The sequence below is a fragment of the Sceloporus occidentalis genome, unplaced genomic scaffold, assembly GCF_023333645.1.
Source record: "Sceloporus occidentalis isolate IW3139 unplaced genomic scaffold, rSceOcc1.0.p SCAF_72, whole genome shotgun sequence".
Lineage (NCBI taxonomy): Eukaryota > Metazoa > Chordata > Lepidosauria > Squamata > Phrynosomatidae > Sceloporus > Sceloporus occidentalis.
In genome coordinates, this window is record NW_028317052.1 from 4,787,315 (window position 1) to 4,814,226 (window position 26,912).

Here is a 26,912-nt window from a genome sequence, read left to right on the forward strand (position 1 = left end):
ACTTTATACAAGCATTATGCCATATTGCGTGTCAGATATGAAGGGTGTTTGTACAGATAATACATGCTATCTTCTGGGACAGGACTACGATAGTCAGGGCAGAAAACTGTCACAGCTATACCTGATTTTCAGCCGCTTCTGCTTGAAATTGGAGGTTGGAAGGTTTAGAAATAAAAAGGTAGGTTTCTACAATAGAAAGACTGATCGCTGCTTTTCAACCTGTAATTTGTCAATCTCGGAGTGCCGAGGATCATAGTACAGTATGCGCTTCTAAGCGAGGTCAGAACAGCCGAGTTCTCAGCAAGACTCCGGCTGGGGGGTGGATTTAGGGAAGAGGAGGGGTATTAAGCAGTCTGCAATTCTCAGTATCTTACCAAAAAAAAAAAAGGTAGTAAATAAAAATGGATGCAGAGAGATGGTGTTTCAAGAGCAAATGAAGCTAAGAGGGATGCGGGAAGTTTGCTAAAGTGCAGATTCGGCCTCAGATGCCGTTGTGTGAACTGCAGAAAAAGAAGAAAGCAGAATTTCTTCTGTGAACATCAGACATGCGCTCCCCTAGAACACACTGTTCAAAGCTCATTTCAATCAGATAGACAAAGATTATATTTCCCCCATCAAAGGCTTCAAAGGCCTGTCACATCGGAAACGTATACTGGAAATGGAATTAAGTGAAAGCACTTAGGCTTGTAATATACCCCATGCCATTATACAGGTATTTTCACATCATATATATTTAATAACAAAACCAATTGCCTGATACATTGTGTAAAACGTACACAAACCATCACTTTTTCTCTTGTACAAGGGTTCATGTTTTGCCCAGGCATTGTTCGTATTATCCATTTAGCAAAAATTTATATTGTATGCATTTGTCCCTTTGCCCTCTCCCAAACTATTTGTCGTGCAGAAGTGTTTAGCCAAGCATCTCCTGACAGCAGGGCCGGATTAATGCACATCAATCGTTCCAGGGCACCGGCGTTTTGACAGGTCCATACCCCTAATACGTCCCACGAAGGGGCGAGCTGATCGGCTCCTACAACGAACAGCAAACATCCCCCCGACACTGCGCAGGACAACAAGGGAGACACAGGGCACAAGGAACATACAGAAGGGAAGTGGGGGATGCAGCAGTTACTATGTAAGTATATATATATATATATATATATATATATATATATATATATATATATATATATAGTTACAGGCATGTACAAAAGGGGGTTCTATTGAGTGACACAAATAGAACACAGCTAAGCTGTAGGTTCAAGTACTTTAATGCGCATCATCCATTTGAACAGTACAGGAAACTGGTCCTTATTCTATGAATATTTGAATTTAATGAACCCAATGACCTGTGTATCCACATTCACCATGTTATTTGTCTGTACAGTCCAGAATTATAAAGTTTTCACTCAATTTTCCCTCGGTTGACAGATATTCATGGTAATCCCATGCTAACTCCTAATACTAGAAGAATGAGCAAAAGGAGTCCAAAATCTTCTCATAGGCAATGATGATTATCCATATGCATAATTATACAAACTGCAGATGGTCAATGTTAAGAATACTGGTATATGCTTGAAATCAGGGAAACCAAGAAGCGTCAGTCTTCAAAGAACCTCAACAGAGCAGGTATGCGGGTTATCCACATACATAAGACCACTTGTTAATTAGCGCGGGTGAATCTTTTAGAAAGCGATTAATTGACCTGTCTGCTTGGAAATGGAGCACTATAGTAACTAATTTAATTTTACACAAATTTAACCACAACTGGAGATAACTGCCATTTTCAGATACATACATGTTAATTTATATAGAAAAAAATGTGTTGAAAAGCAGAACCTGGACTGTGCATCGTTAAGTACACACTTTCCATCAGCAATTAGGAAGAGTTGAGGGGGGGGGGGGCACCATTCCATGAAACAAGGTTTGGCACAGGTTATTCACAAGACATTTACATGTCCCCTTTTCTGTAAGGTATATTGTTTAAATGTTTAAAACCACATTGAAGGACAATGGTTAATAGGGGAAATTTACTCAAACATTAAAGATCTATCTGTACCTTTGCTTGCCACCTAACTCCCTACAATTTCACATCCAATGGGCACAAACTTTGCATACTTGCATATTTTCTTAAGAACTTTCTTGGGGTTCATTCTATTCATGAGATTTAAGCACATTCTACCGAATTATATAAAAGTATTGTAGGAGATATATATATATAATAAAAAAATCTACCATGTTAATAATACTAGTACAAAATGTACTCGAAACTCTATATGCAACCAAAATAGTGCTGTGTCTGTTTACCTTGCCTTATAGTAAGCCCAGGGCACGCCTGCACAGCATGCCTTTTTAATAACCGCAATGATAGCCCCAAACATGTGATGTTTAGACCTCTATGTGGACTTTAGGGAAATAATATGGCAGAGATCTGAATTAGTGCAGCCCTGGATCTCTGGTACACAGACTTCTAAGGGCAAGTAGGTCTGCAGTGGCGAGAGACACGCAGTGACTATAATGAAGCCCTCACAGGGGCTTCTAACCGCTACTGAAGCATCCCACGAGCAGAATTACAGTATTCTAGGCAAATTCTAAATCCTGCTTGGTTTCAGAGGGTTGTGCACATGTCAATAAAAGCATAAAAAAGGTGCTGCATCAGCTCTTTAAAGGTAGGAGCAGCTGAGAATCCTATCTTAGTAAAGCAAATGGTAATAAGCCTGGAAAATGCCAGTTATTCTGGCCTCATTTCACTACTACCTTTAAGAGAAAATGGAAGAATGCCGAGTACTAGAATTGTTATTTAAAAGGAAACAAATGCAATACAAAACGTGATGTAATAACGAAAGGCCCTCTATAACATTATCTACATTTACTTTATTCCATTACAAAAATGGGAGAAAGAAAGAAAAGGTACACTACAAATCAAAAAGCACACATGTAAAGCAGCTAGAACACTGAGAAATCTGTAAATGTATGGAATGCAAACTTTGGCAATTACACACTGTCAAAAAAAGAGGAGTGAGAAAGCACAATATTAATTTAAATGAAAAATAAAGCAAAGCTTTGTAGTTGGCCAGATTTCCCCAGGGGCCAGAGAGTCAATGCTTATCAGAGCTCCTCAGAAGAGACAATTTTGATTAATATCAAGACCATCTGACTCAGTCTATTAAACCCCGAAGGAAAGTCTTCAGATAGAAAAGATAGGTCTTTGATTAATAATTCTTCCATATTGTCATTCTAAGCGTTTGCAAACAGTATGGCATATCTACCCATTTCAAGCAGAGGCTCACAGCAGAGATACGCACTAGCGGGTTTTCATGGGAGGAAAGTGTCCTGAATTTGCCAAGAGCTTAAGGAGCCTTTCGGTGCGCTAAGACAGGTTGTGGGTGGGCATCAGTTTGCTCAGCAGCAACCAATTACTTCTCTGGATGCCAATTAAGTCCTGCTTGAATGTAATTAAACCTTTATGTGAATTATCAACTGGAAGAAGCATAGTAGGTCAAGATTAAAGTTATAATTAGAAGAGCATATTTACACATGGGTAAGGGTGCGGGTGTCATAACAAGCAGACCTCGTTTGCAACCCCCATCTACCTAAACCATACTGATAGACAATTGTCTGCATTTGTCACCGTGCTTTTCTGCATTTTTATTTGACTTTGCATTACACGGGACAAACAATTGTTTTTACCCAAGTCAAATTGTAATGTTCTGTGTAGTTTAAAGGTGGATCCAAACAAACACGTTCTTAATGTGATAAGTCTAAATAGAATCCGGAGTGCTTTAGATTTGCAGTAATGCACTTCCACGGAGGCTTTTGTCGCAGTAACGTCTTATCCTGTAGTCGAAGACTGCAAATCAGACTCCCTGGGCCGCTAGCTTCCTTATGTTCATGATCAGCCGTCTGGAGTATTCTTTATGGTCTATGGGCTTCACATCCATAGCAGTGGCCTTGATGCGAGATTCATCCTTTTGTGAAAAGTCGAGCAAAGATAAATAGTAAATATCATCTTAGGAACATTTTTTCTTTGTAATAAGATTAAGCATCACGTACTAGAAGGTATTCTCATTTATTTTTACAATGTATTCCATGTTATATTGCAATAAAACTTAGCAATAAAAAAGTGAACTAAAAAAATATATATTTCCTTAAATATTTTATGACTATAAATCTTTAAATGGAATACACACCTCAAAAATACTAATACACATCAACCCTGAGTGGTACACAGACATTAAAAAGGTACAGAGTTTAGAGTATTTATGTGTGTATATAGGAGTATATGTGTATATATACACACACACTATCATATTTATATTATATTACCATGAGGTGCATGTTTATATTTGAAATGTTTAAATTGTTAGTCACTTCAATGACTAAATATTCTCCTCAGATGACACTTTCAACTATTACAAGGGATGCACCAGAATATCAGTGGCTGAAAATGACATAATTGGCAAAATACCGAAATAAAAAAAACGCCGAAAATAATCAGCCACAAGGGCAAAAGCCCACAGCAACCGTGTCCGCGGGGGCCCTGCTGCTAACCTGTGTGTTGCTCGCACACACTGTACACTGTGAATGAATGTTTGTGAACGAGTGAATTAATGAATATGCGTGTGATAGCATGTATGTGTAAGAAGGGGGGGTGTCACAGGGAGGCTTAAGTGATGTGCAGACCCCGTCCTGCAGGGCAGCATTTTATCTGTGCTGGCAGCATCAATACACAAGGGGGGCAGCTAGCTGTGGCCATCTTTAATGAGGGACAGGCTGGGGGCAATACACAAGGGGGCAAAAACACAAAAAGATAGGGGTCAACGACAAGGCAGTGTGGATTTTTTTTTATAAATATTCAATAATTTAGTACACCAGGATATTAAAAAAAATAAAAATATAAAATCAAGCAAAATTACATATCATCTGAAAATAATCAAAAAGCTATTTACACTTAATGTGCAGTTAAACCCACTTTGTTTTCCCAAAGACTCAAGAGAGCAGTGGGTATTCACCAAACTAGCAGGCATGTCTTTTGGGGAGAGCAAACGGGAGCCGCAAAGAGTTTCCAGCACATTCCGCTGCAAATTATTGTGGCATAGAGCCATAAAGGTGCTTGGAAGGGAGGAAATATGGAAATCTTGGTGATACACATGTGTTATACAGATAAACTATCAGAACTTAAAGCATCTGTCACAGCCTTGTTACAATCTTCATGAAATCCATTGCCAACTCAAAACTATAGCACCTGGTTTTATGTACTACAACTCCCATCTATTCTCATCAATTTGGTTTGGGTGAGATGGGAGTTGTAGACACAAAATGGCAACAGAGCGCGATGAGGGAGCTGCCTTGGGTGTTGGGTCGATTCCTGCGCTGGAAACAATTGTTTTTCATTAAGTAGCTGCTTTCATTAAAAATGTGTACAGGGATCATAACCACAAATGATGAGACATGCAAAAGCCCCACTCTTTGAAAACATGTGTAGAAGGGTTTCAACCTTCATTATGCTTGGTGGGATGAGTGAACAGCTGAGATGATGGGTAACAGTTATAAAGTTTTAATATTGAGGTCATTCATATAACACTGCGGAATTCAGATTTGCATGGGTCTCCAATCTGTAAGAATAGCGGCACAAACCTCCAGTAAACATTGGTACTTAACAAATGGGTCATAACATTAGCAATATGGAGGGGCGCTCAAACAGAGGTGTTAGCCAGCAAACACCCTAAACTTTCAGTATGTACTTACATTGTAAGTCTCCAACTTGACCCGAACCCTGAAGGTATATGAACGAAAGTTTGCATTTTGAAAAACTTCCTCGTAAGCCTGTTCATTCTGCAAGAAGAGAACAGCAATGTAGAGAACGATGAGAAAGTAGCTGTCAGAAGAGGGCTGCCTCTGTCCGGGAACTAATTGCACCTTTAAACTTGTCAAAATAGCTCAGCAGTCACCATAAAAAAGTCCTTTTCTATCATCCCAGAGGGAATTCATTCAACAAAGAATGTGCTTGCTGTAAGTGTGGACACCCACAGACTACTTTTAAATGAAAAGCAGCAGAGAGCACTTTTTTTTCCTAGAGATGGTGAAAAGCAGTTAGCATTCTGATAGAGACAAAAAAACGTCAAGATGAGCAAAATGCTTGCAAGAATCATTTACACTCAATAGCATTTGACTGTTTCATCAAGAAACTCCTACACTGTGGTGTAGAATGCATGTATCAAAATCCATGATACAAAGAAAAACTACTTTAAAAAAAAAAAATTAAAAAATAAAAAGTATTCTCTCTCCACAGTTACCAAGTAAATATTGTTCACCCACTGCAAAGGCATTAGTGAGTGGACGGGCAATGAACATATTCATTTCCAAGGATTTAAGAGTATCCTGAAACATGTTTCAATCTTCATACTATGACATTACTTATTGGGAGGAGGAAATATACTTGTAGATGCTCTGTACAGATTTGCATATGGTAAAATGTATAGCATCCATGCAAAGTTAACTATATGTATTGCGCATGAAAAAAGGGCTGAGGTGGTGCGAACTCAATTTAATTTAGAGTCAGACAACTTTTTTGAACATCCAGCACATTTAATTTGAATAGAGGAGTAGAGAAAACTTAGTTTGAATGGGTTTTAGGGAATGTACGTACTGGACAGTTCATCAAGTGTAATAGTGGCGATAGTGAATAGTATTCAGATGATGGGGATCTGTGCATCCTGCTTGTGGCTTATACACCCGTTCAGATTTACATTAAACAGTTACAAGTTCACACATTTAAACAAGCCTACCTTCTCTTTAAGTTCTCCAAGGTATGCAGCATTCTGGCCCAGAATAGATTCTGCAGACTCTTGGAAACAGGTAATCCACTGATTCTCCCCAAAGTCTGCAATATTTGCCTGGAAAATATGATCATGAGATCACTCACAAACTATATATTGGATTATAATATACAGATACATACACACACACGATATATATATATATATATATATATATATATATATATATATATATATAATGTTTCTTTCAGTACACCAATGACATTAAAGGGGGATAAAAGGAAGATGTGAAAAGCTTTGTAAACCATACATTTTAGACAACATACTCCCATAAATGATTGGCATGTAACCAAGCAATGATACAATGGAGATGGGAAGAGATCAATTAAAAACCCAGTGAGAAAGCACTTTTCATAAGACTGGATGATAAATATAGCAGCTGACATCAGTGTCCATTAAGAGAGCTGCACATAGAAAGCTTGTGGTGTACCACTGTCCTAAGCAGGTTAACAGAAAAGGGTACTTGAACCTCTCTCCTCTAATGGAATGTCTGTGTGCCGGGCAAGGAGAGTGAGCGAGTCACGATATAAAACAAGCATTCACATTAAAATTTCACCAACAGCCCTTTATGCTTTCCACAACATCCTACTGCCATCGAAGATCATTAGGGATTTCGACAGGCATTAAACAGCTTGATTGTACGGCGTCACAGCTGCCGAGGGCTGATGAATATAATGAGCCGGGGAGAGAGAGAAAGCCACTCTCCACCCGTCGGGTCAGGGCCAACGAGCACTTGCATGAAAGTGGTGAGGCCGCATGTGGCGAACTGGCAGCCTTTCGCAGGAGCTAGAATTATCTTTGCGCTCGCACATATAAAATTCATCTCACAGACGCCGGCAGAAATAAGCTTTGCTTTTGAAGCCGTCGCCACTAATGCAGCAGGAACGGGGCATGGCTCCTGAGAAAAAAGCTAAATATAGGATCCCGGCTGTAAGAGCGATTTTCAGCTCTCCGCAAACATTTAACGTTAATTTATCTTCATAACGCTCAGTTTATCTCTGCTTTCCGTGTAGCGAATGCCAACCTGGAAACGGGAATTGATAAGTTGCCTCTTCTAACCCTGCAACAATCGGCAAAAACAATGTAGTTTGGCAACAGAAAAAAATAAGTTAGACGTTATAGTGTCTAGAACAAGTTGTTTGATAATTTAGCTGCACAAAGACACAGCATGGACATCTGTACTAATATTGCACAGAATCCTTTTTGTGGTCTTCACACAACTACAAAGACTTCTCAGAGGAAGAACTTGGCAGGAGATTTGAGCGTTATATATCTTGCAGTTTGGATCAATGACAGCATGAGTGAGGCGTATTTAAGCAACATCATGCAGCAGTTACCATGTGCTGGGGGTGGTAATGAGTTTCCAACTAAATTAAATATATAATACAATACACACATCCTACATATACACACCTAGATCTTTATAAACTGCCTTGGTTAGAGCCCAAAACACCAATGTAATTTGTGAATAAAGAGGGTTTTTTCCTGACTTTGAAGTCCCGTCATTATGTTTAATTACAGTTGACTTCAAAATAACCATAAAAAAGTACACAATATATTTAAGCTGAACGCTGGCAGCAGAAAGGTTAATGTTATCATATTGAGCTGTCCCACAAGCTTCTTGTGAAAGTTCATGTGGGGATCGAGCCGTATGATCCGGTCATGAAGTTGCTCATATATTCTACATATTGCAACGCCTCTGTCATATCTGCGTCGAACGTTGTATTAGTGTTACTTACCTAGAAAAAAGCGACACGCTATTGGAAATTTAAAAACATACAGACCCAAAATTAGCTTTGCTTTCATGTACATGGTCTTCAAGCGATTATGGCTACTTGTAGTTTGATTTAGGACCACTGGAATTCTAAATACAAGAGGACCTTTCCCTTTAGTTTCAAATGGGAAGATCTTATTTCATGCAAATTTCCCTTCATTCCGTGAACCTGCTGTAGAGACTGCAATAGAATCCATCAGCCCATGTAGGACGTTGTAAAGTCCTGTACACCACCTATATAATTCAGCGTGTAGTTCCCCTGTAGAGTGATTATCACACAAATCTTCGCTTAACGCAGCAACTTAGAACATAGCCGCACACACATATAGCATAAAAAAGACAAGAGGTGCTTATGAATACTTAAGTGAGGAAAAAAAAAAGGTTTTGTATATAAGCATTAGGATCAGGAATAATCTGGAATGTTTCACATTAAGTATTTTTCAGTATTTACCTACACAAAAAAAAAAAAAAGGCATAAACAACCAATTATACTCACTGAAAGGATTAGGCGATATTTAAAGTTTGGAAACTCTTTGTCACATTTCTCACAACGGAACAGCCCGTTCTGCTGGTCTATCACCTTTTTATTGCAGTCTTGCGAAGGGCACGCCTGATACAGGCAATTCTCCTTGCGGAGATACACGATTGTAGCCACGCTGGTAAAATAATCGGCCTGAAATATCGAAACAGGAGAGCTGAAGCAGGTGCTGCAAGGCCGTCGGTCCCAAGAAAAACAGTGAAGAGTTCATGGGAGCAAACTTAAGTTATAGATGCACGGCTGTGCAAGCAAAATACACATGAAAGGTCAGATGCAATGTGCTGTTCATAAACCTGTTTATTTCCCAGCCCCATGTATCCACTCCAGACGCTGCTCCTGGGCTCCATTAACTCAAATGAACTACCAGAGCAGACCATTTCTCACAATCTAATTCCATCATTTTCTCAGGGTGAAAAGTGTCTGCGAGCCAAAGCTGAACGGACTTGGTTCCCCTTCCTGCTACTCTAGAGGAGAATACTTCATGCTTTTGCACTCAATTACTAAAATACATTTTTTTTACCTGAGGAAGTATTGTTTCAAAGCTATTTTATTCATTTTAACCAATCTGCAAACGTAAGGGCAGGACATAAAAGATCACAGCTTAGAAGGCAAACTAAAATGTCACTGGGAAAAAAAACAAGAAACAAAAGCCAAAAAAAAAAAAAGCAGCTTGTTTGTTGCATTATCCTAAATGGATTTATACACAGAACGTGTTTTGAGGCTTAGTAACCTTACTTTTTCCCCGTGGCCCAGGCTCTCATTTTTCACTTCCAGCAAAGATTTCCAGTTGGTGTTTCCACCGACTGCTCCTCCACCTCTTGACTCAGAAATAGATGTGCCTTCTAAACCCTGACCCTCAGAGTCGAACCTTGAAGAGAAGAGGATTTCTATCAGTACCAGTGCTGCACAATGTCCCTGGCACATATAGAATTCTGTTAATAAAACTCAGAACATCCACAGGGGCGTACAATGGAAAGTGACCATATCAAACCAACAATACAGCCAGAGAAGGGTACATAAAAAAATAAAAAAAAGATGAATGGATGTATAGGTATATTATAGAAAGCTGGAGAAATGACTTATATTATTGCCATCCTGCAGAGCGGAGGCAATATACACCTGTATTTTTCACTACACTTTAGGAGTTGAGTGCGAAACAGACGGATTCACATTAATACACGGCTTGATAAACTCCAGTAACCGGGTCACCATAGCGATATCCACGCATGGTGTGTGCGTGCTAGTGTATGGCATTAGCGAGAGTGTATGTCAGCATAAAATGCGTCTAGTAGTGTATGGTTTTGGCATGCGCGCGCATGAGCGTATGGTGTTTGTATGTGTGCATATAATTTTAGTAGATGTGCATTAGTGTGTGACGCTATAGTGTAAGCATGTCAATTTATTTAGCAATTTAAGATTCTTCAATTAACTTGACTTGCTAATTAAATGTATACATTTATCAGCTTATTAAATGAATTAATGTCTTCAATAATTTATCAATTATTAAAATATATATTTACCAAATATTTTATGCATTGATAATTTTTCTATTACATATATTTTGTGAGATCTCCATCTTTAGAATGAGATACTAATTACGATTCATACATTTTATATTGAAGGACATACAATGGCGGAGCACCACCTTAGAAGGGAGATATGCCTGAAATGTTAAATATACGAAAACATTTAGTTAATGCATTTACTGTTAATGGGGTGTACTTCTGAAAATAATTGTGTGAAATGATGCTGCATTGAGGACACACAATTGGCTATGACTTCAACAGGACTTATTTTAAAAGCACTCATTTTATTGCAGGGCTGAACATTACTACAGAACAAGAGTGCTAGTGTCAGTTACCTTTAATGTTACTGTTTTGTAACATAACATCCTGTAAATCTGCTTTTCTTTTATACATCTATGTGCCATTTTTTAATTGCCAAGCACCTTTACCTAAACAGTGAAAAACCTTAACTTTCTAGTTTGTATAGGACGATTTAGCTCCCAGTCTCGCAGGTTGCAGAATGAATGCCTTTATTGTAGTATTTATATAAATAAATATATATTAAAAAAAACAAACTCGAACAACTGAAGTGTCTCTCCAAATATCCCATTGCACTACACAGAGGCATTAGTAAATATGGCAAGGACTAGAACAGCACCAGTCAAGGGACTCCTAGAAACAGTAACGTATGCTTTTGCTCAGAGTTCCTTAAGTGCAAGGCTTGCAATTTTTACCTTCAGCTGGGTTTTGATGTTTTTGCTATGGGAAATCATGACAGACTGAAGGCTATGCGGCAACACACTGGTTAAAGGTGGAAAGCAAAGTTAAACATTTAGCATTGACACACTGCCCACTAGTGTGTAAATTCAGAAGACACGCTTTAGATGTACGACACTGAAATGGCTTCTTACTCGTTAAAAGAAATGTGACCGTTCATCTCTTACCATCCTCTGAGTTTGAATGCTTCAGGTATATCTGGATTTAGCATTACAGTGCTTGATGATAAAACAGACAAGGATCGTCCTCCGAAGTCTGAGAGCCGAGCTCCTTTGATAGCCACAACAGGCTGCCTGGAACCATCAAATTTATCTGCCTGTCGAAAAGAGGACAATAAATAAAAAAATCACATTTAATAAGCTGTAGATTAAGTCAGTAGAGTCCTAACAGATAGAACGATTACAAATTGTTAATCAAAATTAGGCCTAAAGATATCGTATTATAAACATCTATACTTGGAAAAGTGCACAGAAGTGGTGAGGAGGGGAGCCTTGTTTTTATATAACATACAATATGCTATAGTGAATAAGCAACAGAAACCTTAATTTACAGATTGCAGGATGACTTATTGCACAAATGCCTGCCACGTGCCTCCCACCGCCATCTGAATGATGTTCCAACCACCACAGAGCGCTAACTTGGAGGATGCCAATAGCATTTGCATGCGCACATGTCATTTAGGCACTCATGGCCCAGTGTTTTCACAGCACAGAAAGCTTGCCGACACCATAAGACATTAATCTATACTGTGGCCCAGAAGGTCCATGCCTCTTGGATCATTCTTTGATAAAATGGAGGGGGGTACAAATTAAAATCCACTTACATCTTCTCCCCACAGGGTGGTTGAAACCAGTTTACCAGAGGAGTCCATGAGATGAATGGTTCTTTTTGATACTTCTCTGTTGTTTGATTTTATAGTCACCTTGGTGACATCATCATAGCTCTTACAAATTCCAATGACATCTACAGGAAAGATAAATTGACCAATGAAGGCCCAACACCGGCAAGTTTCTTCCAAACAACTAATTATACTAAAGTTCTGAATGTACCAACCTAGCAGAGTGTCCTTATTCTTGCTCTCTAGATCTGCAATAGGAACAAACTCAAACTGCACCATAGGGACATCAGAGGCGTCATCACAGGGGATAACGCTGGTCTCGCTGTTAAATGTCATCTCGTAGTCATTTTTTACAGCTGTGTACTGCTTGTTGGCAATCTTTAGAGTGCCTTTTGAGAAGTAATATACCTAGGAAGACAAGAGATGTCACTGTCATTAGAAAATCACTCAAGGCAAGACCTGAGAGCTCGAAGCCGAAGGTGCCTCAAAATCTTATCACAGACACAGACAGCGGGAGTAGAACAATAAAAGCAGCTACCTTGTTCACTTCGATGAGGGAGAAAAACTTGTCAACTTGCTCGTTGAATGCAGTAGCACGGATTTCTCCCTATAATGGAGGAAAACAAGAGAAAATGCGTTATGTTGCTGTTTGCAGTATACCATCCCTGAACACTGGAGATATTTTTCTCTAAGGGGCTTGTGCATGGCACGGTCACAGTAAAATAATTCAACGATGCCAAAGATAACATGATGAACAAGTGGTAAGCTTCAGAACGGATCGATTGGTTGTGATATGCTGCCACAAAACACTGTGGGAGTCAATCTCAATTTCCAGCTTTTAAGTGTATATTTCATTCAGTAGTATTTATGTCCTCCAGCCTTGCTAAAGATCACTGTTGAAAGCATGATGTTACATTAAATACATCTTTGCTAGAGATAATTTGTGGAAATTTTTATGAGTTAATATTTCTCTTGTAGCCCTTCATCTGGGGCAATATTGTAAAACATACTTTCAAGTTGTACAAATGCCAGTTTGAAATAAAAGCAAGAAGAATATTTCTGCTACTAATGAATCTTATATTCTTGGGACTGTAGAACAGGGATGGCCTTATCCAAACTTTGAATGCCCTGTGCACAAGTCTAAACCACAATTTGAAAGCCTTTTTAAACAAATATATACAGACAATCTGATAATTATTAGCGCCAGTAGGCATGAAATGTTCGATCTAAAGATTTTAATGTTTAACGCATCTTGGGAATCCTAGCACCCGTTATTTAGTATCTACATAGCACACACCTATTAGTATTTACTATCCGAGCACGATAGGTTCCCCAGCCACATGCATACTATGTATTCAGACAATACTCCTTTCTATCGACAATGAATACGATTAACTAATTAGCGTAAGACCGCACGTGATGTGTGGGCTACAAAGTACTTCTGTACCTAATTGATGATAAAGATGTCACCATTTGCAATCGCTGCCCAGGCTCAGGCGTGAATCATCCACCCCCTCTTTACCCAGGGCAAGGAGAGCTAATTATTTGATAACAGATTTTTATTCTTGCATCAGAGAAACAACATCTGCACAGAAAAACATTTTAGTCACTGCGTTCTTCTGCAAGTGACCAAGAATAGAAAAAGCATGACGAGTCCTGTACTACTCAAATGATTAAGGGGGTTAGAAGGCCAGCCACAAAAGCAAGCTGTCCGCCTCTGTAGCGGGGAGCAGATTTAGGCAGCATTGGGTAAGCGGCTGTACCTTGTACACATTTCTCTCTGTGTGTTTCGTAGCAGCTTGGCATATTAATGCCAGTGATATTAAGCACTTCTAACAGAATTATGGGAGGAATGAAAGGTTATCACAAAAAAAAAATAAAAAAAATTACAATTATACAAAAAGTATGACTTCAAACAAACCTTTAACTACCGACATGCAGCCAAGATCTTTACTAGAACCCCACACTGCACATTTATTCATAATATTAGAGAGGACTATCACAGGTAGAAACATGCACTGGTTTACAAGAAGAGCTGTTTATAGAGTTCATGTCAATGTTGACACATTCTTCATTAAAACTAACCAAAAGGTCAGGTTGAGTCAGAAAAGCCCTGAATTAATATTTGCTAAAATGAGGTGAACTTGGCCCTTCTGGCTGGTTTTAATGCACCAAGCTGCTCGGTGGAGTTCAGTCACTGCCTGGATTCGAGGCAACTTGGTTTGCACTGATTTAGTTCTTCAGCATCTAAGAGATTTGCCATTAATGGGGCAATACTGATTTTTCTTCTTTGGTGATCAGTGAAACATATTCTGGAGAATACATTCCTGTAGTGTAACAGGACTGGGGAGTTGGTATACGCCAACAGAATTCCTGTGTTTTATGTATATATGTGAAACTTTGGCCATACACACATTACATTCTCACTGTCTATAGAAAAGATTAATTATCTGAATATATTTGAGAAAATTCTAGGTTTCCCAGCCAAATGGCAAGATCGTAAATATAAACAGGTGTGTGCAATGCAGAGGCTTGTGCGACAGGATTCCCTAGATGTATTAACAAATTAACATTTTATAGATCGTTTTATGCCTCCTGGAACTGATAATTGTCATAAGATTTATAAATGGCTACACAGCTGGCACACACAATTGCAAAAAAAGGCTGGATGTATGTTTTTTTTTCCCTCAGACTAGGCTAGATATATTTTACATACATGACATGCTGCTCAAAGGGTTGATTGACAGGTCTCTGAAAAGACATTACGCGTAACACATTTTCCAGTTCATTTACAGATCGGTTCTACGGGTTGTAACACTGGCCTTTTTTCAGTAGGCAATGCTTTGGCTGTATGAGTTTTGGATTCTGCCCGTTGAAACTAGATGTATACTGTCCAAACAATAGAAAACACCTAGACACAGAACACGTCAGCACACAATTATAACTCATAATAGAGCTTGGTGTGAAGCATTATCACTTTAAACTTACAACAGCAGCCCTGTAACTAAAGGTCTAAATTTACAAAGCCGCTTAACAAATCCTACAAACACTGAAAAGGGCAAAGATGGCTTTACAGATGAGTGCGTTTATACTTGTTTGGAACTTTAATCGATGTTGCCAAGTGGGAGAGTAAAGGCTGTAGATGATGTAATCCCAAGGCTCCTTCCCAAATGGCAATAATTATCTGGCAGTGGCTAGATAACATTTAGAAATGCCTGTCACACGTGTTAAAGAAATAATTGAGCACCGTCCGCTTACACTCTCATCCACCATCTCAATAGAAAACAGCTTCCCTTCCCCGCGGGAGTTGCTCCACGTACGGATCTGACTTTTATTTGTTACTCTTGCACGAATTGTCCACCTGAAAAGAAAAAAAAAAAAAAGAATATTGGCATTCACCTGACGTATAGCTCAGACATGACAGTTTACATTAGCAGAGTATAAAAACATTTTGTGTTTCAATGTACTAATATATTACCTACGGGGGCACTTAGGACACACATGAAAATATTTCTGTACCCATTATAAATCAAGCTACTAATGAGCAAACAGTCAGGAAAAAGAAAAACAAAGAAACAAATAAAAGAGGTCAGCTGCAAACTGATAAATAGGGTAAAGTCACAAGGAACCAGCTGCTCTAACTGCTGAATTTATCAAATATCTTGATGCAATGCAAGAGCATAACAGGGTATCTGTTCGCTCATAAGAAGAAACATGTGAAGAGGAGGGATTCAGCAAGCTAGGAAAGTGAAGACCCTCAGAAGCCCCTACTGCTGCTGCTCCCTAAAATACAGACGGGTAAAGAGCTCACGGAACAAATACATATGGTTTATTACTCCCAGAACACGGACCACTATAAGAAAGGACATCACATCCAAAACGGTCATGTTAGATCCTTTACTTTAGTCGGTTTAACATTGTCATAACCCACGCCTTAAGGGAAAAAAAAGCAGCATGATGTGGGCAGGTCACAAATTACTACGGCACCACATCAGTCTTCTAGCGCTATGCCCACCCTGCCGCGTGTGTCCTCTAAACTATGGTAACGCACACCGCAATGTTCTGTATTGGCAAAGTTGTACTCGTTTCTCCCATTTAACGCATAAAAACAAGGCTTGCCTATTCGCATACAGGTCATGCCCATTATATACAGTGTAAGAGGTATAGAAACTGGAGTTTAGCAAAGCTTGCAATTATGTGTGTTCTTTACTGCATCACCGTCTCAGACACCACAGGCATCCGAAGTATTTCTTGGATGTAAACGTGTACAAATTTTAATACTATTACGATTTGCACCAGAGGCGTTTCGACTCCTTTAAACCAAAAAGGCCTGGCTAGTTATTGTAAGATTTCCAGCACACAGTCGTGGAAAAATAGTAAGGTACCGCAGGAAGCTTTTACAGGTTTTAGCACAACCTACAAAATCAATTGCTAGCAGCTTGTAAACACCTTTTCTCCCAAGCATTACACAACGTCACTGATTTCTGGAAGAAAATCCAATATTCTGCACAAGGTTTACACTCAAACTACTGCAGTGGATATAATAGTCCAAGTAATAATTAGATAATGTCCACGTAATATGTACTACATTAATGTCTATGCTGGGAAAGCATTGCATAAAAGACCTCTGGTTATTTATGTTGTTGGAAAAATAACAAAAGAATGATGATAAAGAGCCAAGCAGTAAAGGAAATATGTGTTCAAACTGCAAATGAATGGAGGCATCAAACTGAGCCAAGGATATGGACAATTTAACGCAGGGCTTGACAAATTTGTTGTGAATCTAGGCACCAGCTAAAAAAGTTAGGAGCCAGGATTTTTTCTTAAACTAACAGTTGGTTAGGAGTGATCGGATCATTATCAGCCCACTTACTAAACTCACAGCATTTGACCTGGAAGCACCCTGGACTTTAAGGTCAGTGCTGGTTTTTTTTTTTTTTTTTTTTTTTTGTTTTTTTTTTAACTCTTTCAATGCTGATGTTCCATTGGAGCACAGCATTGACTGATATTTAGTCCCCACAAGCTTGTGGGGACAAAGGTTAACCCCTGCAATGCCACAAATGTGTTATACACAACTGTGGCATTGAAGGGGTTAACCCTGCACTGTCGCTCTCAGGCAGCAGGGGCGGTGTTGGGGCTGCTCTCCACTCATGTGGAGACCAAAGAACCCTCTCCCCTATCCCTGAAGCTGCCTCTGGCAGCTGGGATGCAACTGCTGGTCTATAGACCAGCCATTGCAGGGGGGAGTCTCTGATGACTGCTGTAGGCTTCCATGCCTACAGGAATCAAAGGGCTTGTGGGGGGCTCGTTTTTGCTGTTGCTGGTCTGCTTGGGCTTCCAGGCAGACCACCAGCAGCAGAGCCCCTTACAAAACGGGAATTAACCCCTAAATGCCGTGATCGCGGCATTGAAGGGGTTAACGCTGCACTGTCACTCTCATGGAACGATCAGGCAGCAGGGGGGTGTTGGGTCAGGTCCCCACACTTGTGTGGGGACCCAATCAACACTCAACCCCCTTTCCTGAAGCTGCCTGTGGCAGCTGAAAACACGATTTCAGGTTTTCCTGCAATCGCGGTTTCAGCCTACAGGATCACTCCGTGAGAGTGACCTCAGGCTCGGGGGCGGACTCGGAGTGGCTGGGCTGTCTGCCCAGACTCCTGGGCAGGCAGCAGCGCCCCCCGCGATCACAGGCTGACAAACACCTAGGCGCCAGGACAAAATTCTGAGTCGCCATGGCGACCTGGCGCCCGGGATTTGTCGAGCCCTGCTTTAACCCATGTAAGTACGTCGGTCAAATGAGCTTGGGAATAAAGGACTATTTACAGAGGGACAACTAATCAACACATTGTGCATTAAGTTGTACATAAACCATATGGCAGAAATTATGAGGAATGCCCTTCTAATTAGCGGATTCAAAAAAATGTCACTCCCATCGTTGACAGCTATACAAAAGCAAACACACAGACAATGGCCACAGGCAAACACTGGCAGTATACATGACTGTACCTCAAAACTGCCTGCGTGGCACCATCACAGAACGTCACCGTTACATCATGTCAGTCCATTTCTGCTCAGTCTACTGTCAAGTGCTGTTCCAAAGTGGAAACAACTTGGCACAAAAGCCCACTGAATAGCTGGAACACACAGTAAGCTCCACCAAACGCCATGAAAATACCACCTGCCTCTCTGAGAAGTGCAAATGCATGAAGTAATTGTATGCCGCTGTTTTTCCTTTAGCTCCAGCAAAGGGACATCTTAACTCTACAGCCTAAAATAACATTCTAGATGATTTTATGCTTCCAATTTTGTAGCAACACTTGCAGGATCTTCACAAACTGAAAGGTCTGTAAAGAAGTGGCTTGTATAGATCAATGTAGAAAGACGGGGCTGCAGAAGTCTCCCCGCACCCTCATGGAGCAAGATTTTGGATGAGTTGTAGACCTGGGTGCATACTAGAACTAATTAAAATAAGTTTTGGGTTATTTTTTTCCCCATATGACTTATTTATTCTTTACTTTGTTTACCTTCTAACAGGAGCAGATCTGAACATAAGATAGTTTATATTAATTTCAGAGCAGGAGTGCATTTCATGAAAATAGATTTATTGCCACATTTTTCTTTGAAGGCTTCAGCTCCAGAGTGCAAACAGCAGACAAAGTGACAAAAACCTGTTGATACAAGGGACACCAAAAAGTAGCACCCTAGAGTTCAACTCCAGCGATATCCATGTTGAAGAAAATTAAATAGGCTCAACATCTGTTGGCAACTCTGGTTTATACTGTAACATGGACAAACCTGCAGCCTTTAGCCACAATAAACTGTCAGCTTGTTACCTAAATGAGCAAAGTGTCAAGGGGCACATGCAGTGATATAGAGATATATATCGGGACTGCTTCAATGAGGGGTAATACCGAGAACATTACAATGAAATAACATGTTTGAGAAACCATAAAAGCGTGAAAAGGAACATTGTCAGTGACACAACCATTCAATTTGTTAGCTCATCGACATAAGAAACATTTGATTCGGGGCTGCATTCTTGTTCTATACATTCCAGCGAAGACCAGAGGGTAGGACAGACAAAGTGTGCCAGCTGCAATAATCATCCAGTCCAGAAGTAATTATAGCAAAAATATAAAAATAATGTATTCAGCATATTCTTTAGCATATATTCTTTATGGCAGTTATTTTGGAAGTGATTCGGCACTTACTTTGACTGGTATGGATTGAGACTGGCAATCGGTACCACCTTCCCCTGAGATCCGCCAGGTGTATTCACTAAACCCCCACCTCCAAATGGTTTTGAAAATCCGCGGTTCATAGCAGCCAGAGGGGCTGTGCGAGGAGGAAAAAAAAAAAAGTTATAAACTAAAATTCTATAGAAAACTCTTTATAGGTAATGAAATAAAGAACATACACTTCATGGATGCAGAATTATTAGACATATAGGCCAACTTAAGTGTAGCGCTCAACCTCCTTGTGAAGTCAGAAACCACATATGCTTTTAAGCCTCAATAATACATTGAATTAAAAATAACTGGAATCCACACGACCCAAGAGGAAACATGCAGATAAAATGAAGAGCTTTCAAGGGTCTGCACTGCTGAAAAGCTTACAACACCCTCCCTCCCCCGCCAAGCACACACGTTTTGACACAAACTGCAATGCACTTACCAAAAGGAAAACATCCAAAAATATCAAAAAGTCTTTAAAATTATGAAATGAAATTATGTATGAGAAGGGGCAGCACCAGAACCTGTAGTGCCCTATAGCAATCTTGTCTTCTCCTTGTCACTTAACTGATACACATTTATTTTTCTCGAGACACCTCGGTCATCATATGCACATTAATGCCTATTATATTAAGTGCCTCATGAAACGCGTGAGGCAGTTGGCATATCTGAGTTATTCATGTGCTTGTGACTATTACTCCTTATCTTATGCTTTAAGAAAAATAACATTTTTATACTCCTGTTTTTTTGGATAGGACACCCAGGCACCATTAAATGAACTCCCCACCCCTTAAAACACAGCAAAATTCATAAGAATCCAACTTTGCCTTATTTTCACAGAACTTTTCTTTTTAAGGCGTAAATATGCACCATGCTCTAACCAGGAGGGTGATTTTAGAAGTATTTAAATGAACAGTGAAGCCTTCCTCCCAGGCCAGGTTTCCATCACTGATCCCCTAATTTCAGAGAAATCTGAATAGGATTTGGAAGTCATTGTTCCATGGGATCTAGGTTCAGGATTAAATCCAACCACAAGTAGATTTGGCAACCTGCTGGATCTTAAAAAAAAAAGAGAAAGGACATAACAGTTCTGCAGGGCAAAACAGGGGGTTCAATTTACTAACATCAAAAATCACCAAAGCTAATGAAGGGATATCTGAGAATGTGTTGGTTGAAGCCACCTATATAATAATTGACATCCCATATACATAATAGGATCATAGGCACCAGAGTTCCTTTGGTGTGTGTGCAGATTCCTCATTCTGGTGAATCCCATACATAATAGGATCATAATGCCTATTACACTGTGCAGATGCCTACTTGCAATTGTAAGCATTAGACATTCCCTGCTGATCAGTTCGTTTAAAGATTGGGTGCAAAGACACAGCCCACTTCAATAACAGTTGCAGACACTCACCGGAGTTTGTCACTGGCTTGCTAGCCGGTGGGGCAGGAGCGGGGGTATGGACCGGGGCTGCTGGCTGGGGCTGAGCTTGCCCTAAAAAAACAAACAAACAAAAAAAAAAAACAAACAAACATAATATAGCCATTATATATTTGTCAGATGCTTTCACATGTTCTTTTTATATGTTTAATTCCTCCAGAGATTACCCGTGCAGCTGAACTCAAATAATGTATTAATGTGCTGGGGGGGGGGGGGGACTTTGTAAATCAAAAAAAAGATAAAGGACATAACACAATGTCATAAGGCCTAGTGCCATAGCATACAAATATAAAGACTTGAAACCTACTACAATATAGAACAAATCAATAGATTTAACAATTTCCCCAAAACCATCTGCTCTACTTGTAGCATGAAAAGACAAAAAAATCCTAAGTCTACACCAGCATTTCTTTGCATCCAATATCTTACAAAGAAACTACTTTACAATTACAGATGAACAGATTAAGCAAGCGGTTAAACATAAAACGCTTATTTCTGAACACTTTGCATATGAATCATAAGGTTCATATATTACGAAGATTAAAACAGTATAAATAAGTTGACATTTCTAGTATAGGACTTTCAGGTGCTAAAAACAAGCACATCACACCTTGGAAGCAGGCCTTGTTCCTCCCTCATAAAAACGTATGGTGCAAAACTATACCACATACAGTTGCTGCGTCACAATCTATTTCAATGGGACTGACATATGAAATGATACATTTCTGTAACATTTTTCAAGGGAGCAGATGGCTTTGAGCAACAGATGCAGCAATACGTAGACGGCATAATCGCAGATGAGTTATCGTGGGGTTCAGAATCGATACATAATCACATCCGTTAACCTGCCAGGAACAGTAGCAGGAACACTAACGGGTAAACAAAACTCACCGCATGAAGATGACAATTCCATCAAACTTGTAAATGAGGTTAATGGGCCTAATCATTTTTCTGAACAGGTAGCAAATATCACAAGCAAGTTTTTATTCTGAGAAAACACACATTATATGTGGGTACATACACTCACTGGCCACTTTATTCGGTACACCTTGCTAGTACTGGGTTGGACCCCATTTTGCCTTCATTCTTTGTGGCATACTTTCTACAAGGTGCTGGAAACGTTCCTCAGAGACTTTGGTCCATATGGACATGATGGCATCACACAGTTACTGTGGGTTTGTCGGCTGTACATCCATTATAGCCAATCTCCCGTTCCACCACATCCCGAAGATGCTCTATTTAATTGAGATCTGGTGACTGTGGAGGCCATTGGAGTTCAGTGAACTCATTGTCATGTTCATGAAACCAGTTTGGGATGATGTGAGCTTTGTGACACGGTGCATTATCCTGCTGGAAGTAGCCATCAGAAGATAGGTACACTGCGGTCACAAAGGGATGGACATGGTCAGCAACAATACTCAGGTAAGCTGTCGTATTCAAACGATAATCAATTGGTACTAAGGGCCCCAAAAAGTGCCAAGACACTTAAATACCCTTTTCTTTCCCATTCTGATGCTCCAGCAAGTTGCCTTGAGCACGTCTACACGCATTGAGTTGCTGCCATGTGTTAACAAGCAATTTAACAGGTGTACCTAATAGAGTGGCGTGTGTGTGTAATAGCGTATTTGCTCGATTATAAGACTACCCCCCCAAATGTAGGCAGTTTTTACTGTACCGTCATTGTATGGTTGAGGATTACCAATCTTCCCCATAACCTCATCAGCAGACTTCAGCACTTCCATCTCCATCACTATGATCACTCGTCTGGTGGTGACAATCAAAAGAGAAATAATAGACAGCAATATTCACGTAACTACAAAGTGCAAACACTAGTAATATCAGACTGACTGACAAATACTTCCATTGTCAACTCAATTCAATTGAGGATCTCAAGGTATCCAATTAAAAAATAAGGATATAAAAAAGCACTAATATCAAGTAGAAAAATGTTCTCTGTGATAGCCAGTATTTTAGAAAGCAGTACATTATCCAAATTGAGGTAAATGTTAGCCATTAAGCTTATACATTGGGGGTCACTGTTAGGATTAAGTAATTTGAGACCATTTAGAAGTTGCATCATATCCCTTCTGCACAAAACAGAAGCCAAGTTAATGGTTGCTATATGAAAACCAAGCCCTTGCCACACTAATAACTTGCCTGTGCTTTAGATACTAGGAAGGTTCCCTATATAAACTGACAAGCTAAATGTAGATACTTTCCTAAAAAGATAGCCTTAAACATGTTCGAATGGATCTTAGGTGAATGTTGATGTTTTGTAAGCATCACAACATTGTTGGATATTTATATTAAAAATGTAATAAAGATTATAAATAAATAAACAAACAAACAGAAAAGAAGAAGACAGAAGCCATAAGAGTTGCAATCCATAAAAGAGGAAAGGTGTCAAGAATTCCAAGTACCCCAGACAGCACACACTGCTGAATGCAAGCCCCCAAAATTTTAGTGACTTAGGTTTAGCATGGAACTCTTTAATGAAGGAAGCCAGATGGTCAGATTATTATTCAACACACAATGCTGCTGATTGGGCCCCACTGGTAGCAAGTAAATATTACACAGGCAACCAATAATTGCATTATACTGATCCTGTCCCACTGTGCCATAAAAAAATAAAATAAAAAAAATCACTACTCGCCTCAAAAGAAAATGTGCTTTTTCAATTTCAAAGCTATATTTAATTACTTCCCAAGCCCACTGCCCTGAAACTATTAAATCCATCTTCTAAATTTACTTCTTTTTATCCCCTCTCAAAAGAGGATGGCATGCAAAACATCACTAGTCAAAAGGCTGCTTATGGGCCCACATAAGCAAGTATAAAACCCCAAAAGGAATAAAGAACTGTGTTCAATTAATTTAATTACAGAGTAGCACATACACCATTGACATGCAGCACGAGGCATCCCGCTAAGCATTCAATATTAATAACTAGAAGAATCGATACGCTTCAGCACATACCTCAGAGAACAATACACCTGTACATGAAATTGTACACATACAAAGTAGGTGAAAAGAGGCAGAGCCAAGTATATGAAGCATAGCAATGGCGTGACCACTGCTAAAGGAAAAATACCTTCCATCTTTCAGGTTGTTTACAATGTACCGGGAGACCTGGCAGACACAGTTGGTAGCGAGGAGATTACTGTCCACCAGAGAATTCAGCTGGGTTGCCAACATGAAGGCTGTGAGGAAAAGCAGAAACACATGAGGTTTACATTACATAAAAAAGTTAAAAAACATTGGATACTTTTTTTTTTTTTAATAATTTCACACGCAGAAAAAGTATTCTGACCCTTATTTCCCCTCCCCTGTATTTTAGACAGCTGTGCCTTGCGAGAACACAGTCTGCTTGGTATATAATGACTTTTACCAGACTAGCTATAAAAAAAAAAAAAAGATACACTGGACTCCCAATAGTCATATTTGTCTCTCCGCAGCTTACACAAGGGTTAAAGTATCAGTGAAACGTAAATACACATACACAAGACAAAATATATAAATACTGTTATTATAAAACACTAAGACGGGTCTGAAGAGATATACACATAAGAAAAATATGTATACTATTATGGCAGGAATTAAAAATAGATAACATTTCTGAGATGAAACAGCAGCCTCAAACGGGAAGGGGAGGCGGAGGACCCGGGTGCTGTGGAGCTGTGGGTGACGCTGCTGGCTTAGACAGCAGCCTGCGTAGCAAGTTGATGAGTTGGTATCGCATCAGCATATGTAGAAGGATAATACTTTTTTCCCCCCACAGCCCTTTTGACAAGTGAGTGCATATGTATTAAACATTTGAAGGTTTATAGGTAACCATTGTGTCAATTAAAAACTGGACCAGCATTTCCATTTGTCCAAGTTATTGATAATTTTGTATATTGCCAGCTCAAATTCTTTGATTCCATTTGTATCCTAAAAATGTTTATTGCCCATACAAATGTTAGCTAATCGTGTTGTAATATGATGCACTGTAAAGTGCAAACAGCTGTGAAATCACTACCAAAACAATTTTAACACGATTCCTACTAGAATTGTTCATTTCTAATTTATGCTATAACTAAAGTTTAACGATGGGTCACAAATATATGAGTTTAATTGGTGCTCTTCACTCTTTCCTGGTATGAATAGCAAAACAGAATGTACACAGAAGTGAGGTACGGGTAAAATAAGTCCTGTCTCTGGTGTTTTATATACTGCACCACGGCCATTTACCAAGACATTATGCATCTTTTATTTACGCTGTAGTGCCATCTAGCATCACATCCAGGCATTTTAGTTGTATCACTTAGCCAGGAGGCTTAAAATAATGAATATGCTACACGGAGGTGGTTTGTCGAGCCTTGCCATTCACTAACATACATTTAGACCCTCTAACAGCATACAGTAACAGACGCACGCTAACATATTATGCTCCAAACACTAACAATTTACACTAACACACTAATATTCTATGCTCGTGTGCACACACTAACACATTAATGCTATATGCTGACACATATTCATGCTAATGCCATACACACTAGCACCCCACACTTATACACAAACACACATGGTTTTATCCAGGATGCAATAATACCTATTTAGTCCCCCCCCCCTCAAAATATGTAATTTATCATCTGAAAAGCCACAAACTACAGCAAGTTATTTAGTAAATTATGTTGGATTCATTTGTGCAACATATTTATCCAAAAAGGTAAAAAGTGAGAATCCAAAATGCTCAGAATGTCCTCTTTTTGCTGCCTCAAATTGCGTTTAATGTTTACTACTATCACACGTATCATTTAGTAAACAATAACCAATACCCACAGGAAAGTGTATTTACGCCATCGCTCATCAGCAGACGGTAACGAGGGGGGCCGGTTGCCGTATTAATAGGACGAATATTCTAAGAGGGAAAAAAAAAAAGAAAACCCGTTACTATGCAATAACAAAAGAACAGATGAAACGTTTACACAGCAGCCAGCGCTAAAAGTAATACCCCTTTAAATTGACCTACGAAGAGAACGATGCCACGAGAGGCAACAGCAATTAAAACATTCCCAGGGTATTAACCAGGAAAGAAAATCTGCAAATGCACCGATTTACATCAATGTAATACTTACTATGACTTGCAGGATTGGTTTCGAGACAGAATCTCCTTGCAGGATACCCTGAAATAAGCATAAACATAGCATGTTATGTAATGTGTATTATTGCTACATGTCTATGCAAACAGTGCGCTCCACAACCAGCCCAAATTTGCATGTGGGGTTCTCGCTGCATCGCATCATATATAAATTCAGATTTATATATATACACACAGGGGTATATCCACTAAAGGGAGAGTCTTCATGTGAACTCTGGCTCACAACTTTCCCCAGCAAAAAGAGTTGAGCTGGCCCTGCATAATGTATAGTTAAATGAGTGAGGAAACTTTCAGGAACCTTCCCTGATTTGACGACACATTACCCAGGAAAAGCTCACTGGGGCCGGTTCTTCATAACGATATTGAAGTATAAAGAATACAATGAAGCTATTTCTCCTGCAAGCTCTGTCAAATTTCTTTAGTAAGTAGTTCGCACTCAGAGCGGGAAGAAAGTGCGACATAAAACAAATACGGCCCTGACTGGAGCATTGGCCCTTTAACACGCAACCTGAACCGCGCGGATTTTGAAGTTAAACGCGCTCTCTGCGGCGGGTGCCCCTAAAGTGCTCCGTCATCCCGCTAAACTTGAACATAAGTGCGTCATAAATACAGACACCGTATTCACGAACTACTCACCCCAATAGCGCCTTCGCTTAGCTGTGGCATCGCCATTCCGTTCCGATCTGCGGACCTGCTTGGTATTCACGCCGGTGCACTGACAATGATACCTACAGACAGCTGTCCAACTCTCCCGCGCGCTTACTTTCACCCTCCACTGCCTGGCGCCAAATTCCACGCCGAGCGTCGCAGGACTCGACGTCA

At 39.6% G+C, this 26,912-nt stretch overlaps 1 protein-coding gene across 2 annotated transcripts; it reads right to left on the reverse strand.

The window, feature by feature from the left end:
• Positions 1-3,860: 3,860 nt before the first annotated feature.
• On the reverse strand, positions 3,861-26,762 carry RPA1 (replication protein A1). Of its 2 annotated transcripts, none has more exons than XM_089494473.1 (17): positions 26,727-26,762; positions 26,068-26,115; positions 25,772-25,850; positions 24,039-24,147; positions 22,626-22,714; positions 20,924-20,998; positions 19,486-19,609; positions 15,533-15,635; positions 12,813-12,881; positions 12,490-12,682; positions 12,260-12,399; positions 11,604-11,752; positions 9,890-10,022; positions 9,113-9,289; positions 6,792-6,899; positions 5,752-5,838; positions 3,861-3,971 (listed from the first exon to the last, which is right to left on the reverse strand). In XM_089494473.1, exons 1-17 carry the CDS (start codon positions 26,760-26,762, stop codon positions 3,861-3,863), a joined length of 1,830 nt encoding a protein of 609 aa, XP_089350599.1. The 2 variants fall into 2 exon arrangements, with proteins under 2 accessions (XP_089350599.1, XP_089350598.1); XM_089494472.1 differs by having other exon boundaries at positions 20,924-21,004.
• Positions 26,763-26,912: the final 150 nt, after the last annotated feature.